Source organism: Pinus tabuliformis, chromosome 6, assembly GCF_031772625.1.
Source record: "Pinus tabuliformis cultivar Carrire ecotype Pingquan chromosome 6, CPIR1, whole genome shotgun sequence".
Taxonomy (NCBI): Eukaryota; Viridiplantae; Streptophyta; class Pinopsida; order Pinales; family Pinaceae; genus Pinus; species Pinus tabuliformis.
In genome coordinates, this window is record NC_142292.1 from 1022729225 (window position 1) to 1022745924 (window position 16700).

The 16700-nt window shown below is 36.6% G+C and overlaps 1 protein-coding gene across 1 annotated transcript; it reads left to right on the forward strand.

The window, feature by feature from the left end:
- The first annotated feature begins 1439 nt into the window (after positions 1–1439).
- Positions 1440–4103, forward strand: LOC149262479 (UDP-glucose 6-dehydrogenase 5-like). Its single transcript, XM_089424748.1, has 2 exons — positions 1440–1572; positions 2372–4103. Exon 2 carries the CDS (start codon positions 2389–2391, stop codon positions 3829–3831), a length of 1443 nt encoding a protein of 480 aa, XP_089280874.1. The 5' UTR covers positions 1440–1572; positions 2372–2388; the 3' UTR covers positions 3832–4103.
- The last annotated feature ends 12597 nt before the right edge of the window (positions 4104–16700 follow it).

Below are 16700 nucleotides of genomic sequence, written 5' to 3' on the forward strand. Positions count from 1 at the left end.
AGGATTACCTCCAGATGAGTCATCAATATCCCGCATCGCAGAATGGCCCCCTGGAACGACCAAACCGACATGATGATGCAGCCTTATGCTCTTGACCCTAGCCTGGGAAATGACTCATCAGATGGCCAATACAATGATAATTGAGGCATCTGAAGGGGATTCTCCAGTAGTCAATCAAACGAACTATTGTACACTTCATCAAACAAACTATTGTTTTCTTCACTTACATACACACCAACACTCAAAATTTGTATGAGTCAACATTTCCCATTTGAATCCCTTCCATTATTACAAATATTATAACATCTCTCTTTACAACTCCATTGTTGCAAGACTACTATTAATGTTCACACTTTTTTTTCTCATGCGGGATGCCTCACTCAACATTATGTCCACATTATCCCCCCCTCTTTCTTTCTTATGCAAGTTGCCTCGCCTAATGTTCCATCTACATATTCACTTTCAACAAAATGAAATTCTCAAAACCACATGCACACTACCTGAATTGGTGATTAAGTCGACATATTCACTTATCCACAAATGCAAACTGCGTTAATGGATGGCTTTGTTGATGTGTTCACTTCCCCACAAAATGAAAATCATGAAGACATACTTCAACAGATGTCCTCTTCAGGTAGAATACCTTCACTTGATTTGCAATATATTTTCTTATAACATTACTTCAACTTCATTGTCAACATTTTTTTACAATCTACTTCTCCCCTCTTAAATCAACATATCCAACAACTTCTCTTTAACATCTCATGCTTTCCAAGGTATATTTATTTTTACTTCAACAATTCTATTATGCTCCTACCCATATCATTACCTACAGTGATACCACTTGATACAAATGTCTATTGACCCTGTACTAAACTTAATAATTAAGAACATGTGTTTCCTAAGTCACATGTTCAAATTTAGAACAAGGTAAAGTATATACACTTTTATAAACTTTAGTAATTAAAATGTACATGGAGATGGTCCTCTCACAAACAAAAAAAATCTCATACAACAATTCAATAGGTAACTTATTATAACCCTAAAAATTAAATTATTATTATTATTATTAAAAATCCAATATTAAATATTATTAATTTATTGTGTAACCTATTCTGACCCTATAAATTAAATTATTATTATTATTATTATTAAAAATCCAATATTACATATTATTAATTTATTGTGTAACCTATTCTGACCCTATAAATTAAGTTATTATTATTATTATTATTAAAAATCCAATATTAAATATTATTAAGTTATTACCATTACCATGAAGTCAGCGCAGATATTAATTTCCCATCTGTTCAAAACCGAACCTCATCTAACAGCCCGGAAAAACGGACTAAATTAATTGTACTGTTTTAGTCCAGTGAAGCTTTAAATTGAAGACGAAGGTAGCTTGACATGCAGCATACTAAGGAGCCATTCGATGAGTCGCGCGTATTGTGGTCGGTGACCTTTTTTTCGTGCAACACGCGCTAATACTGTGAATTGGCATTTGTGGATTGGTACGCGCTAATATTTCAACTTTGGTGTCTGAGTTTCTGGAGAAGGATCTTAGAAGAGGTTAGTCCTATCAAGTTCTGGTTGTTTATTTCCTGTTGGACCCGTGAGTAGTTTATCTGAATTTAGTAAATCTCGGTTCTTAGAAGAGAGATTTGCCTATATAAATGCTTGATCTGAATTCTGGTATGATTTATTTCCAGAGAATTTGCTTTTATTGAAAGCATATTCTCCTTGGAATCGTTATCTCTGTTTTTATGTAAATGCGTTTGGTAAAATCGTGAACAATTTGCAGTATATTCAATGTCGCGTAACACTATGTTTCATATTAAATGCGACGTTTAATATTCCTCCTGTGATCTGTCACCGTCTAATCTCTAACAATTCGCATTTATAGTATGATATTTTTCAAGTAATGTCCATATTTCTTGGATTGGAAGTTTGAAGCCGAATCATTAGCAAAAAAATCAAAATTGAAGTGATGAATTGTACGTTTAATTTTGGAATCGCTGTCCGATCAGAGCTGTTCTTCTGATTACTCAGCTGAAAATGTACTATAACACGGTTTTTTCTTGGGGTTTTGGCTTTCCTGAGAACATGCAAGGATGTAGAAAATTGCAATCAGTTGAAAATGTACTATAATACGGTATTTTCTTGGGGTTTTGGCTTCCCTGAGAACATGCAATGATGTAGAAAATTGTTCAAGATAGTTGACAGCTGAGATCTAATATTTTATTTCAAAATTTTGTGGTATTTTATTCAAAGTTTAGCTGCATCCAATATTTGCTTTTAAAATTGAAATTTTAGTTCACAATTCAAAGATTCACATTCATTCTAAACAGCTGTGGGCATATTTGGGCAGACAAAGAGGAATACAAGATGGTGAAGATCTGCTGCATCGGAGCAGGGTATGTGGGTGGCCCCACCATGGCTGTGATAGCTTTGAAATGCCCCGCCATTGAAGTCGTAGTAGTTGACATCTCTAAGCCTCGAATTGATGCGTGGAACAGCGATCAGCTTCCGATCTATGAACCTGGCCTTGATGAAATTGTCAAAGCCTGCAGGGGAAAAAACCTCTTTTTCAGTTCCGATGTTGAGAAGCATATTGCTGAAGCGGACATTGTGTTCGTTTCAGTAAACACCCCCACGAAGACAAGAGGCCTCGGCCATGGAAAAGCTGCAGATCTGACCTACTGGGAAAGCGCGGCTAGAATGATAGCCGATGTTTCTAAATCAGACAAAATTGTCGTTGAGAAATCCACAGTTCCTGTTAAAACAGCTGAGGCAATTGACAAGATTTTAACCGACAACAGCAAGGGAATTAATTATCAAATCCTTTCTAACCCTGAGTTTCTTGCAGAGGGAACCGCTATAAACGACCTGTTGAAACCTGACCGCGTACTCATCGGAGGCCGAGAGACTCCTGAAGGGAAAAAAGCAGTGGAGGCCCTTAAAGCTGTATATGCCAATTGGGTTCCAAGGGATAACATTATTACAACCAACTTATGGTCTGCAGAGCTCTCCAAGTTGGCAGCAAATGCCTTTCTGGCGCAAAGGATTTCATCTGTGAATGCCATGTCTGCTCTCTGTGAAGCCACTGGGGCCAACATCTCCGAGGTCGCACATGCTGTGGGCAAAGACTCAAGGATTGGTCCACGTTTCTTGAATGCCAGTGTTGGTTTCGGTGGATCCTGCTTCCAGAAGGACATTCTGAATTTGGTGTACATTTGTGAATGCAATGGACTTCAAGAGGTTTCCAATTACTGGAAACGTGTAGTCAAGATCAACGACTATCAAAAATCTAGATTCGTCAATCGCGTGGTTTCATCCATGTTTAACACGGTCTCTGGAAAGAAGATTGCCATTCTCGGATTTGCCTTCAAGAAAGATACAGGGGACACTAGAGAAACCCCTGCCATTGATGTTTGCAAGGGACTTCTCGGGGACAATGCCATTCTCAGTATCTATGATCCTCAAGTCACAGAGGATCAGATTCAAAGAGATCTTTCCATGAATAAATTTGATTGGGACCATCCTGCTCATCTGCAGCCCATGAGCCCTTCTGCGATCAAGCAAGTGACCGTTGTGTGGGATGCTTACGAAGCAGCCAAGGATGCTCATGGGGTTTGTATTGTTACAGAGTGGGATGAGTTCAGGAATTTGGATTATCAGAGAATCTATGACAACATGCAGAAGCCCGCATTCATTTTTGATGGTCGCAACATTGTCAATGTGGAACAGCTTAGGAAGATTGGTTTCATTGTTTATTCAATTGGCAAACCTCTAGACCCTTGGGTTAAGGATTTGCCTATATCAGCATAGCTCGGTCCATTATATGCAGATGGAGCAGCAGATGAAGGGTTCTAGGAATATTTTGGTCGGTTCATGCAAATTGAGAGTATTTCTAGGAATATTTTGGTCGGTTCATGCAAATTGAGAGTATTTTCTGTCATTAGGCTCTGGTAATATTTTAAATTATTAGAATTGTAGAGGGATCTTTGAATTTGTCCAACTTTTCAGAGTGGATGCTGAAACTCCTGCTTCCCGGAATTTTATATTACATTAGAAGGATTCTTTTCGGCTGAATAACATGGAATGTCTTGTATTTGCTTTTTCTATTATGACATTTTTTATGACCAATTTCAATGATCTTGTGCTGTATTATCTTAAACCAGTCTGAATCGATTTGGGAATGAACTCATTAGTCTGCCTGTATTAAACACAACAACAAACACAAGGACGATATGAAGTTGCCAGTTTGATGGTTGACAACTTCCCAAGTAATCTCACAACTGTGTCTGAAGGAATGAGAGTCAAATTGGCAGGTTATTAGGTCATTGCTGATAATAAACCTTAGTATAATCAATCTTGATACAACAATATCGGTAAGAAAAAGTTGCAACAAAGCTGAGCTGTTTCTCACTAACAAATATTAGTTGAGCTGCGAGCTTAATTAAAATTCCCTATTCAAGTATTCTGATGAATTACAATGTAGTGACCAGTATTCCTTCTGTAAATTTTATACTCGTAGTAACTGTTAAGGATTTTAACAAGCTATGGGCAGAAGAATCATTGAAATTTGGGTGGGAAATGAAAGAAATATAGAAAATTGAAATCAGAAGAAGCAATGGAACCACAAATTTTGATTTTTTTTTTTTTAATAATTACAGTTTCGGGTATGATCATCATTAAGACGGTGGTTATATTTTAGTGTTTAAAATTCCACAAGAATGGAAATCTGTAACTTGCTTCAGTCATTTAATTTACTGAATGTCTGAATGCAGTTAAGTTGACCTATTTAAAATCCAGGTATAATCTCCATGTGGGGTTGGAAAAGCTTACAGTCAGTGTCAAGGAATGTGCAATTGTTGATGACTTCTTGGTACAATGTCAGGAAATCATCCATCTCCAATGGACATGCTGTTTTGTCAAACATCTCTTGTAACAAGCTATCAGAGTTGGATGTCAAAAATATATCAAGATAAATTTAAGGAGATGCATATTTCAAATAAGAAAAATTAAAACGAAAGATCCTCAAAGTATTACCATTAGAAAGACTTAGTTGTGTTGAACTCATCAGTTACATATCAAACATATTGTAGTTAAGGTATAGTTATGAGAAAATCTTGAGTGAAGAGGCGCAAGTCTGGTTGTAGTTGGCATAGGTTGGTCAAACCCTTGTGAGCAGGGCGGGGCAATGCTACATGGATAGAGATGATGAAAAGAAGAATTTCAGGCAATACTCTTAGGCTTGTGATACTACGTCCTAGGACCTAAAGACCCTCCAAATTGTGTTAATCCTCACTTATTACAACTTGCCAATGTTCATAATTTATGCTTTTGAGGCGTTCAATGCTTAGGGATGATTTTCAATTCTTTCATTTGTTTGTCTCAATAACCCTATTATTTGAAGTGTGCATGAATGTCAATAACTCCTTATTGAATGCTTAACCAATGGTGCTTCCACTATTCTCTTAGCATCTTTGTGTAAATGATTGTCTTACTGTTTTCTTATGCTAGTAAGGCGTTCAATGGTTAGGGATGATTTTCAATTCTTTCGTTTGTTTGTCTCAATGACCCTATTATTTGAAATATGCATGAATGTCAATAATTCCTTATTGAATGCTTAACTAGTGGTGCTTACACTATTCTCTTAGTGTCTTTGCGTAAATGGTTGTCTTACTATTTTCTTATGTTAGTAACATTTTTTTTGTAACTAGAGGAATCAACAACTAGGTTGGTATCATACTTGTGTGACACAAGGTCAATTCCAATTTCTACCACTATAACCTCTAGGTGCATACGCATGTCCCTTTCACATACATTGATTAATTGAGGAGATTTTAACCTTGAATCTCAGAGTTTACATAGCACTTCATGACACAACTTTGCCAATTGAGTTGGCCCCCGAGGCTTTATACTAGCATTGTTCAAGTCTACATAGATAATTCATTATGATTTCTTATGTTTTGGGTTTTGATGCTTAATTCACCTCTTTCATTGGTGATAAAGATGATCATTGTTCGTTACTTTCTATTGTCATGTTTCTTTGACTAAATAGACCCCACTTAATCTTTATTTTATTTGAGTGAAAGTTCATTTATTGGTTTGTTTCTTGTGTTTGGTGATGCATTATTGGCATGTGAAGGTTGACAGACGTGGAAGATATTACAATAGTTAAAGTGCCTTTTTCTGATTAATGTTTTGGGTGCGTGGATGTTTGCTCTCTCACAACATGTAGAGGTAAATAATCACTACACACCACACCATAAGATAATTCTTGCTAAATTTATGAAATCATTTGAATGCACTTGTTTCAATCACTGATGTTGTGTTTGCACATGAAAATTTATGACTCAATGGTTGTTTGAGCTTTGTCTTGAAGTTTAATTGGATGATGAGTTTGATTGCAATGATATATGAATCCCATATATTACTTGTTGCTTTTAAAGACCATTTTATTTGCAGTGACCTTATCAAAATGTCATTACAATAAAGCTTTGATTGCAATGTTTTCATCTTCTCATTATGAATGGTCCATGAGTTTATTCTTTCAATATCATGTTATCCATATGCCTAAAGTAGTGAAAATATTTATGCTTAGGAGTACAAATGTGTAATGGATGTATATTGGATTTCTTTCTTGCTAACCACACTGGATGGATTACATTTAATGTCTACGCGTCAATGGCATTTAATCGTTACTTTGGATTTAGGTACAAATGGGTAATCATCAAGACTCCTTTGCTTCCCTTATGAACTTGATGAAGCAATGATTTCAAATTCCCTTTTCCTTGAGAATGCCTTGCCAAGTGTGTTTGTTGAGAGATGATAGCTTGATTGAATGAGTATGATTGCTTATGAAAAACTTTAAAATTTTTATATTGGTGTCATGCTTATTGTATGCACAAAATAAAAGGGATCCCATGCTTTGGACTCTAGTGCATAACAATCATAGCATACTAGACATGCATTGTGGTCAAGAAATTTGCCTTGGGTATGTTACATAAGTTGTTATATGAATGATTCATCACTTATGCTTGACTCACATAGCATTGGATAGTTACTACTCATGAGAAGATAATGTTGATTGTAGTTGCATTACCACATCTATCATCATATTTCATGGAATGTTTCCTATAATATTAATGTGCTTCAATGTTCAAAGCTAATCAATACATTGACTTGTGTTATTGTTATGATTATCACCTTAAAACTAGTTTTATCTCAATGTGATAGTAGGAGTGAAGACAAGGCTTGTAAATGTTGGAATTAAGGAGTTTTAGGTGGTGGAAAAGCATAAACATTTTTTTTTGCATTTTTTTTGTGATGAGTATGTGGGTTCCCTTTGAATCAAAGCACTTGGAAAAGATAAATTAATGAAAGATATAGGACACTAGAGTAGTAAATGGGTCTTTGTTTATTCAACCAAAATAATATATCGTGCAAAGTGAAACCATCATGAACACAAGTAATTCCTTTGAGTACAATGTGGATGGCATCATGGTTTTTCTCACTTGCTCTTAAATTATGATGATCATGTAGCTTCTTGTGGGATTTCATGTTGACATGGAGAAAACAAATTTATTATGAGATCATTTGCTAACTAGCCCAAGGGTTGTGAATACTAACATATAGGGATATCAAGTGAAGGGATATTAAGGATAGTTTGATTGACACTGTTTCAATGAATCATAATGTGTTTACCAAAATGGACCATAGAATATATGACATGGAATTCCATAATCGACTCATTCATACCATTGAACTATCATTCTATATGAGGACCATACTCTATTTGTGCATAATTTGATGGCTTGAACAAATAAAGTATTGAAAGTCTAGAAGATCCTAGATTAAGGTTTTTAGGGTCATTGATTGCTATGTTATTGCAATGGAACAAAATAAGTTGATTGAAAACCCTAAAAGTATGAAACATTCTTAAAAGAAAAACTCATCAATAAGCTCTTTTTCAATGCATGTTTAAAAAACGGCACCAAGGGAATGATGGAATACATTATAGACTTTTACTTGTAGATTCAACAACTTATGTGATATGCTAAAACATAAGACAAGAATCTACTCTACTCATTAGCATAAACAAAAATTGATTGATGAAAACACTAAGAAGAAAATGAATAATTTCAATCTCACATAACCCAATATTTTTATGGGGAAATCAACTGCTCAAAACCCCGACTATATATATTACATTAACTAGAAGATCTGAGAAGAAAATACAATGCTTGTTCAACTTGAACAATTCCCGCACAAGTAAAATCTATCTCTTTGCGTCACAAACCAGCTCAAGCCAACACTTAGAAAATTTTGTTGATTGCCAAGCCCCTACTTCCTTGAGCAATTTCTGAGAGAATTAACCCATATTCAATTGGGAAATTCTATCTCAATAACTACACAATCCATCCATAGGCCATCAACTGATTTCATGCACCATTTGTACAACTCAAAAATTATACAACTGATATTACATTGTCTTTGAACTCTAATCTCAATTGGGTCTTCCTCTGAATTGACATGCATAAGTTATTTATGAGTGAATCTTCAGTTACCTAGTGGAGCAGTGAAGTTGCACTGGTGCTTGTCCCCGCTACTAGACCTCCTACTAGTTCCTCCAACTGTTTGAACTAGTTTAATTGAGTTTAATTCAATTAGATTGAATTAATTAATTACAACTCAAAATAACTCAACCTGGACCTCTAAAATTTAGGAATCACTCTACATGACCCTAGATAGACTTCCAACTCGAATTTACTGAGCCAACTAAGTCAAATTAACATAGTTAACTATTACAAGTTGCTATGAGAATAGCATTTCGATTTAATTCCTAATTTAATTCAAGGACAAATTAAATTAAGATTTCTTGTTGTTATTTTTAACACTCCCTCTCAGCGAGAAAGGGGTTATCTACTACCCTGATCCTACCTTTGTGAAACTCGAATTTGCATCTTGATAAGGCCTTTGTCAAAATATTTGCACCCTATTCCTTTGTGGGAATGTACTCAGCCAACATAATTCTCCTCTACACACAATCTCGAAGATGATCATACCAAATATATATATGCTTGGATCGATCATGAAAAACTAGATTCTCAAAGAGTTTGATACAACTCTGATTGTCATAGTAAATCATTGTTGTATCCATCTACTGACCAAACAAGCCAACCAGAATCTTCTTCATCCAGATAGCCTCACAAGTTGCTTGACTAGAAGCCATGTACTCTGCTTCTGTTGAACTGAGTGCAACTGATCTCTATTTCCTGCTGTACTAAGAAACAATTGTTGACCCAATACTGAAGATCCCACTTGATATGCTCTTCCTTTCGGATGGATTCCTTGCCCAATATGCATCGGTGAAGCCTTGAAGCTTCACTCCCTCTGTCCGTCTACCAAAGACCATACTGAGTACTGCCTCTGAGGTATCTCAACACATGTTTGGTTGCCTTCCAATACCACATGGTCGGCTTAACCATTGTTTGATTAAGTTGGTTAGCTTCATAACACAGGTCTAGTCGTGTGTTCACCAAATACATGAGTGAACCCACAAGTTGCCTGTAAATAGTAGTCTCCACTACTTCATCAGAAGTAGCATCCTCCTTCCTCCAGTTACTAGCTAGAGGAGTGTCCATGGGTTTACTTCTCTCCATGTGGAACTTCTTGAGTATCTCATTGGCATACTTTCCTTGGGAGACAAACAGTTCCTCATCACCTTGCCATGCTTCCATCCCTAGAAAGTAGTGCATGAGCCCCAAGTCCTTCATTTTGAACTCTCTTGCAAGATCCTCTTTGCAATACTTGATCAACTTATTATCACATGTTAGAATCAAATCGTCGACATATAAAACAATAATCAACAATTTACCTTCAACCACAATATGGTAAAAGTTCGCATCTGCTTCACTTTGGTGAAGCCCAACCTGATGAAATAGCTATCGGTCCTGGTGTACCAAGCATAGGGTGCTTGTTTCAATCCATACATCGCTAACTTGAGTCGACACACATGCGACTCTCTGTTGAAGGTCTCAAATCCTTCAGGTTGCTCAATTTACACCTATTCGTCAATCATGTCATGGAGGAATGTTGTATTTACATCTATCTAATGTATATTCTATCCCATCTGCACTAATAGTGCTAGAACGAACCTGATTGATGAGTACCTTGCAACATGAGAAAATGTCTCATCATAATCTATCCCCTCTACCTGAGAAAACCCTCTGGCGACAAACCTAACCTTGTCTTTCTTCACACTACCATTTGTTGCTTGCTTTACCTTGTAAAGCCATATAGAACTCACCACTGACTTGTCTACCAACCTTGGGACCACATCCCAAACATTGTTCCTAACAATGGAGTCATACTCCTCAACCATGGCATCAACCCAAATTGGTTGTTACACTGGTTCCTCAAAAGAGGATGGCTCAATCTCTACACATCTGCTCATCAGAGCCATGTAGCCAGTGTACCTCTTCGGTGACCTCCACTTCCTGTGCTATGATGTGGGTGCTCCCACATTCTCTCTAGCATCATGCAATAACTTGTCAGCCTCTCTAGTGTGCTTTCTTCCATCTATGGAAGACTCTGCATGAGTGGGTGTCTCCACTCCGTGCTCCTGCATGTGGCTGCTTCACATCATCCTGAGGTTCCTCCTTAGGAGCTAAAAGCTCTTCAACCACATGTAGCTAAAGCTCCCTCTCAAGGGAACATCTCATGGCTTTCTCTTCATCAAATTTTACATCTCTACGAACTAATGTCATCCTGTTGGTTGGCAGGTACACCCGATAGTTGTGAGGTGTATCAGTGTACTCCACAAATATGCCCAACTCTCCTATTAGCTCTAGATTTTTTTGTGCATCTTTGGTAACATGGCAGTAGACTAATGAACCAAAGATCTTGAAGTGTGACACATATGGTTTCTACCCTAAAAAAACCTCTTCCATTGTACTCATCTCGAGAATTCGATGAGGGATTATGTTTTGCAAATAAACAGCTGTGTTGCATGTTTCAACCCACAAGTGTAATGGTAGGCCCTAATCACGCAACATCGCCCATGCCACTCCCATAATACTCTTGTTCTTCCTTTCATCCATGCCATTATGTTGTGGGTTATGAGGTGTTATCAACTCCCATCGAATGCCTTCTGATGTAAAAATATTTTGAACTCATTTGACACGTACTCTCCACTGCTATCACTCTTGAGAGATTTAACTTTCCTACCAGTATCTTTCTTGACAAGTGCTTTAAATTCACAAAACTTAGCAAAAGTCTGATCTTTCTTCTGCGTGAAGAAGATCCAACACTTATGACAAAAATCATCAACAAATATCACATAATACTTGTGCTTAGTCGTGGATGTTGTTGAGAATTGTCCACACACATCTGAGTGAACTCGATCTAGGATCACCTGTGCTCGAATGTCTTTGTCATGAAAGGAAGCTTTGGTGTACTTCCCCAATGTACACCCTTTGCATGTGTCTACTCACTCTAGTGTATCCTTAGGAAGACCAGTAGAAATTTGTTGCATGATCTTCAAACCGCCATGGTGCAAGTGACCCAACCTCCTATGCCACAACTCACCGATATATCAGCTCTGCACCCTTTTTGCTTTAGTGCTCAATGTAGCACAATCTTCTACCTCTAACTTGTAGATGTTCTTCACTTGAATCCTTATCCTCTTCACCTGTCCTGTGGTTATGTGATGAAGAAACTCCTTTCCCTTACTAAATATCACATCATAGCCTCTATCCTCCAACATGGCAACATAAACCAAGTTCTTCTTCAAACTAGGAACATACATAACATCTTGCAAAGTGAGGGGAGAACCAGACTCCCTCTGAAAGGTGACTGTACCAATGTCGGTTGCGCTATACCTCCCATCATCACCCATCTCAATATGCATCTGGATATCCTTCTCCTCCAAGTTACTGAAGAGATCTTTGTTATGGGTCATGTGGAAAGAAGCTCCACTATCCAAGTACCACACACTACCCATCATCGATGACACCATACAAGCGATGAGGGTAAATTCCAGTTCGAACTATGAAGCAAGAGCCTCACCTGTCACTCCTCCCAAGGGCTTCTTACCGGCCTTCTTATGCAGACAATTTGTGGCAAAATGTCCCAGCTCGTGACAGTGAAAACACTTGATTTTTGACATGTCCTTCTTCTTGTTTCCCTAACAAGAATCTAATTTGGAATGGGATGACTTCCCCTTCCCTTTCTTTTCCTTACCCACCAAGGCACAATTCTCCTCATCATCATGCTTTCATAAGGATTCGTCTCTGATGTTCCACTGAATCTCTTCCTGTACCAAGTCGAACCACAATCTCTCCCACTCTGGTAACTTCTCCCTCCCATTAAATAAGTCCCAGAAACTATGCCAACTCTTGGGAAGTCCTAGAAGTGCTAAGCTCACTAGATCTTCTTCTGAAACAGTAATCCCGACACTTCCAAGCTCATCCCGACATTGGGTGAACTTGGTCAAGTACTTCGGAATAGAGTTTCCCTTGTCCATCTTGATCTTTTTGAATTTGTCCTTCAGTGCCAACTTCCTGTGGTCACTACTATTTTGAAACAGGTGCATCAATGCCTTCCACATTGCAAATGGAGTTTCCTTACTGTGGAGATTTGAGACAATGTGATCTCGAACTCCTTCTAGGATAATCCTTCTGCTTTTTCCACACACTTTCTCCATTCAGCCAGATCTTTAGCATCAGATGTTGGAGGCTTTGAAATATCATGATCTATGAATTCCTTTAGCTCGTTCTCTTCCAGCACTGCCTCCATCTTATCCTTCCAAGCTATGTAATTTGAGCTGCCGTACAGGGCATACTCAAGTCTCAAACCGTATAATGACATACTATTGAATTTGAAGTATGAACCTACAAATTCGATTTCACCTGCACAACAAACTCGAATTCTCCTCTTCTATAATGTTTTCAGGTCTGATACCATGTGGATTTTTACTTGTAGATTCAACATCTTATGTGATATGTTAGAACATAAAACAAGAATATACTCTACTCATCATCGGAAACAAAAATTGATCGATGAAAACACTAAGAAGAAAGGAAGAATTTCAATCGCACATAACACAATTTTTTTTGGGGAAAGAAACTTCTAAAAACCCTGACTATCTATATTACATTAGCCAAAAGATATGAGAAGAAAATACAATTCTTGTTCATTTAGGTGCTGTAACAAGAATCTGATTTGGAATGGGATGACTTCCCCTCCCCTTTCTTTGCCTTACCCACCAAGGCACAATTCTCCTCATCATCATGCTTTCATGAGGATTTGTCTCTGATGTTCCGCTGAATCTTTTCCTGTACCAAGTCAAACCACAATCTCTCCCACTCTGGTAACTTCTCCCTCCCATTAAATAAGTCCTAGTAACTGTGCCAGCTCTTGGGAAGTCCTAGAAGTGCTAAACTCACTAGATCTTCTTCCGAAACAGTAATCCCGACACTTCCAAGCTCAACCCGACATTGGGTGAACTTGGTCAAGTATTTCGGAATAGAGTTTCCCTTGTCCATATTGATCTTTCTGAATTTTTCCTTCAGTGCCAACTTCCTGTAGTCACTAATATTTTGAAATAGGGGCATCAATGCCTTCGTTCTCTTTTTTGTTCCATAAACATGTTGTTGTTTCCTCTCTAATAATATTTAAAAGCACATAATCTTCCAAACATGGACAAATGGTGTTGAGAGCTGTCACATCCAAATCTTCCCAATCTTCATAAAAGATACCCATTCACTTCTTTCTCTTATCATATAGAGAATTTTTCAATTCTAGTTGCACGAAAAAATCTCGTATCTTGGACTTCCTCAATTCAAATTTATTATACCATTGAGCTTCTCCACCTCAAAATTTTCACATGAAATCTCGATCATTCTCTAAAAAAAGTGCTCTAATTGATTTCTAATCACATACATTAGTTCCCTGTTCCAACACATGGCCCTCATCTTCTTGTTTTTATTTGTCTCAATAGAGCCATCTTCTTCTCTGCATCTTCTTCACAATGGCTATGGCTCTGATACCATTTGATGTATAACATGCACACAAAAAAATAAAAAAAAAATTGTGAAGGGTAATTGAAGCACAATACTAAAATAATTTACTAGAAGGAGAAGATATAAGATCTTATTACTCGAAAAATTTGTAAAATGCATACAAGATTCACAACCATGTGCATTTATACAATTTTTGGATTGCAGATGCAAATATTAAAAATCAAAAATTTTGGAACTCCCCCCTTTATGAAAAGAACAACCTAGTGCTTTTATTGTATCTTTACTAAGTGAACCAATCTTCAGCCACACATGGAAATCATTTTATATTCTATCTCTTACCTTGAGGGTAGAGTGAGGGTCAATACAACAATAATCTTAGGCATAAATGTATTACAACAAATTTTCTCATTATAATGTCACTCGCAGGAAATTGAACCTAGGTAGGGGCAGTGAAAGGGAATTGAACCTAGATAGCGGACATAACAACCATTATGCCCAACCAACTGAGATAACCCCAATTCAAAAGCAAAACTACACATATAACATAGCTTTCTAATAAATATTGCATATAGTTATTAAACTCCTTTAAATTGTTTATTCAATATTTTAATGAATTTTATATTTCTAAAATAAATCCTTTTTGCCTCGTATGCGATTTGATTTTAATATTATAATTAAAATCTTAAATTCAGAATATTAATAAATAAAAATATAAAAAAATTCCAATATGTTGACACCTAATCTGAAAGGATTATTGTAAATATTGTAAATATTGTGAGCGATGCATTTGAGAAAACCAAGAGATCTTGGAATTGGAATCCCAAGAGTCTCTCCACTCATGTATAAATTCATGATATCGTTGTGATGTAATAAACAAGTGATTCATGGAATTACTCCTAGTCTAACATGGTATTAGAGCCAACTCCCAAAAATAGTTTTTAGTTTTTTTTTCCTTCTAACTCCTGTTTCTTGCCATTGTTCCCATTTTTTTCCTTTCCACTCTTTGCCAGCTCCGTGTCTGCCATCTCCTCTATCACTCAGACTTGTTTTAAGTTTCGTTATTATTGAATGAACGCTCCTTCATATTCCCTGGTTGAATGTACACTAATTCATCCAATTTTTAATATTACTCTATTATTCATTCCCTCGGTGAAGGCCGTGGAAAATTGTTGCGTTGATTAATTTTTTTTTTTTTGAATGGGATGCGTTACTCCACATTAAATTGAAGGTCGTGGCTGTGTCTTGAACGCTTTGGAGCACTGAACGTTGTTGAACGCTGCATGTTGTCATGAACTGTGGGTTTTGGCTCCTTGGTGAACACGACCTGACTGAACACTACACTAATTTTGAGACACGGTGAATGCTACCTGACGCTGAATGTTGACTAACATGGATGGTTTAAGGTATGCTAAGTTTTGAAGACCGTGTAATAGCTGCAAAATCGAATGTGTAATTCGGTATGCGTAATTTGACTTATATATGTTGCTTGGTTGCTATGGATGTGGGTGAAGTTTGCATTGTTATCCTATGTATAGCATTATTTGATTGTTGACCATAAATATTAAGATGTTGTGTGCATTGGTTGACCTTTTTTAAATGAATACCGAATCGTGTTTGAAAAAGGTGGATAGTCATTATATCAATGGTATTATATAAAGGGAAGTATGGTAATGTTCATTGACTTTTTAATGAAGGTGATATATATATATATATAATATAATATAATATAATATAATATGGTTCATGCAAATATATAAAACTATGAAATATGAAGTTATTTTAATGGTTATATTTTATATGGTATGTGGGTTATATGATATGGAAGGTATATGATGGAAGTCATATGCTGGATACCATAATGTATATGTCGGATTATAATTTTTTAGTTGAAGCTTTTTGAAGATATAGCTAATTTTTTTTATTACAAATACATTAATCTATTGTTTCAATTATTATAATAATTTTGAAGTTGATAGGACTATTTGATGCATTCAATAACTTCCATTTTGGGAGTAGTTCTCTCTGGTAAATAAAACTATCCTGAGTGGTTCTAAAAGATAAAACACACCCTCATTTTCAATGAGTTATGGAAGGGAGTTTGTGAAGGAGAAGGAGACAATGCACTTGAAAAGCCATCTTCATATAAGGAAATTTCCATCTGGAAAAACAAGAACAAGAAGGCCTATGCCCTGATTTTAGCATCAATAAATGAAGAGGTGATACAACATATTTCTCCATTTTCAAATTCCTTTGAAGCTATTGTAGATTTTTCTATCTCATGTCACACAATTGCTTCAGAAGATATAGAAGCCTCCTAGAGACAGTCTCTCGGTTGATAGGAGACCAGTTCCTAGGGCATCTGAAGGGAATGATTTTGAAGATTATCAGTAGGTATTTTTGCTGGACTCCGTATGTCACGTAGTTTGAAAAGAGATAATTTAGAGATTTGGTTCAATAGTCCTTCATCAAGGTAAACTCAAGCAAACACATAGATCTAAACACTCAGGGGGTAAATATGGCTAATCTCAAAGAGAAATGTCTTGGTTTTGGAGGTCGACACACAAAAATAGGCATCGTAACATTGTTGTTGTAGTATATGTGAATAGGAGGAAGAAAAGGAGGGATATCGATGCAGAGGGCTAGACAAAACAGAGAATCCTAAGC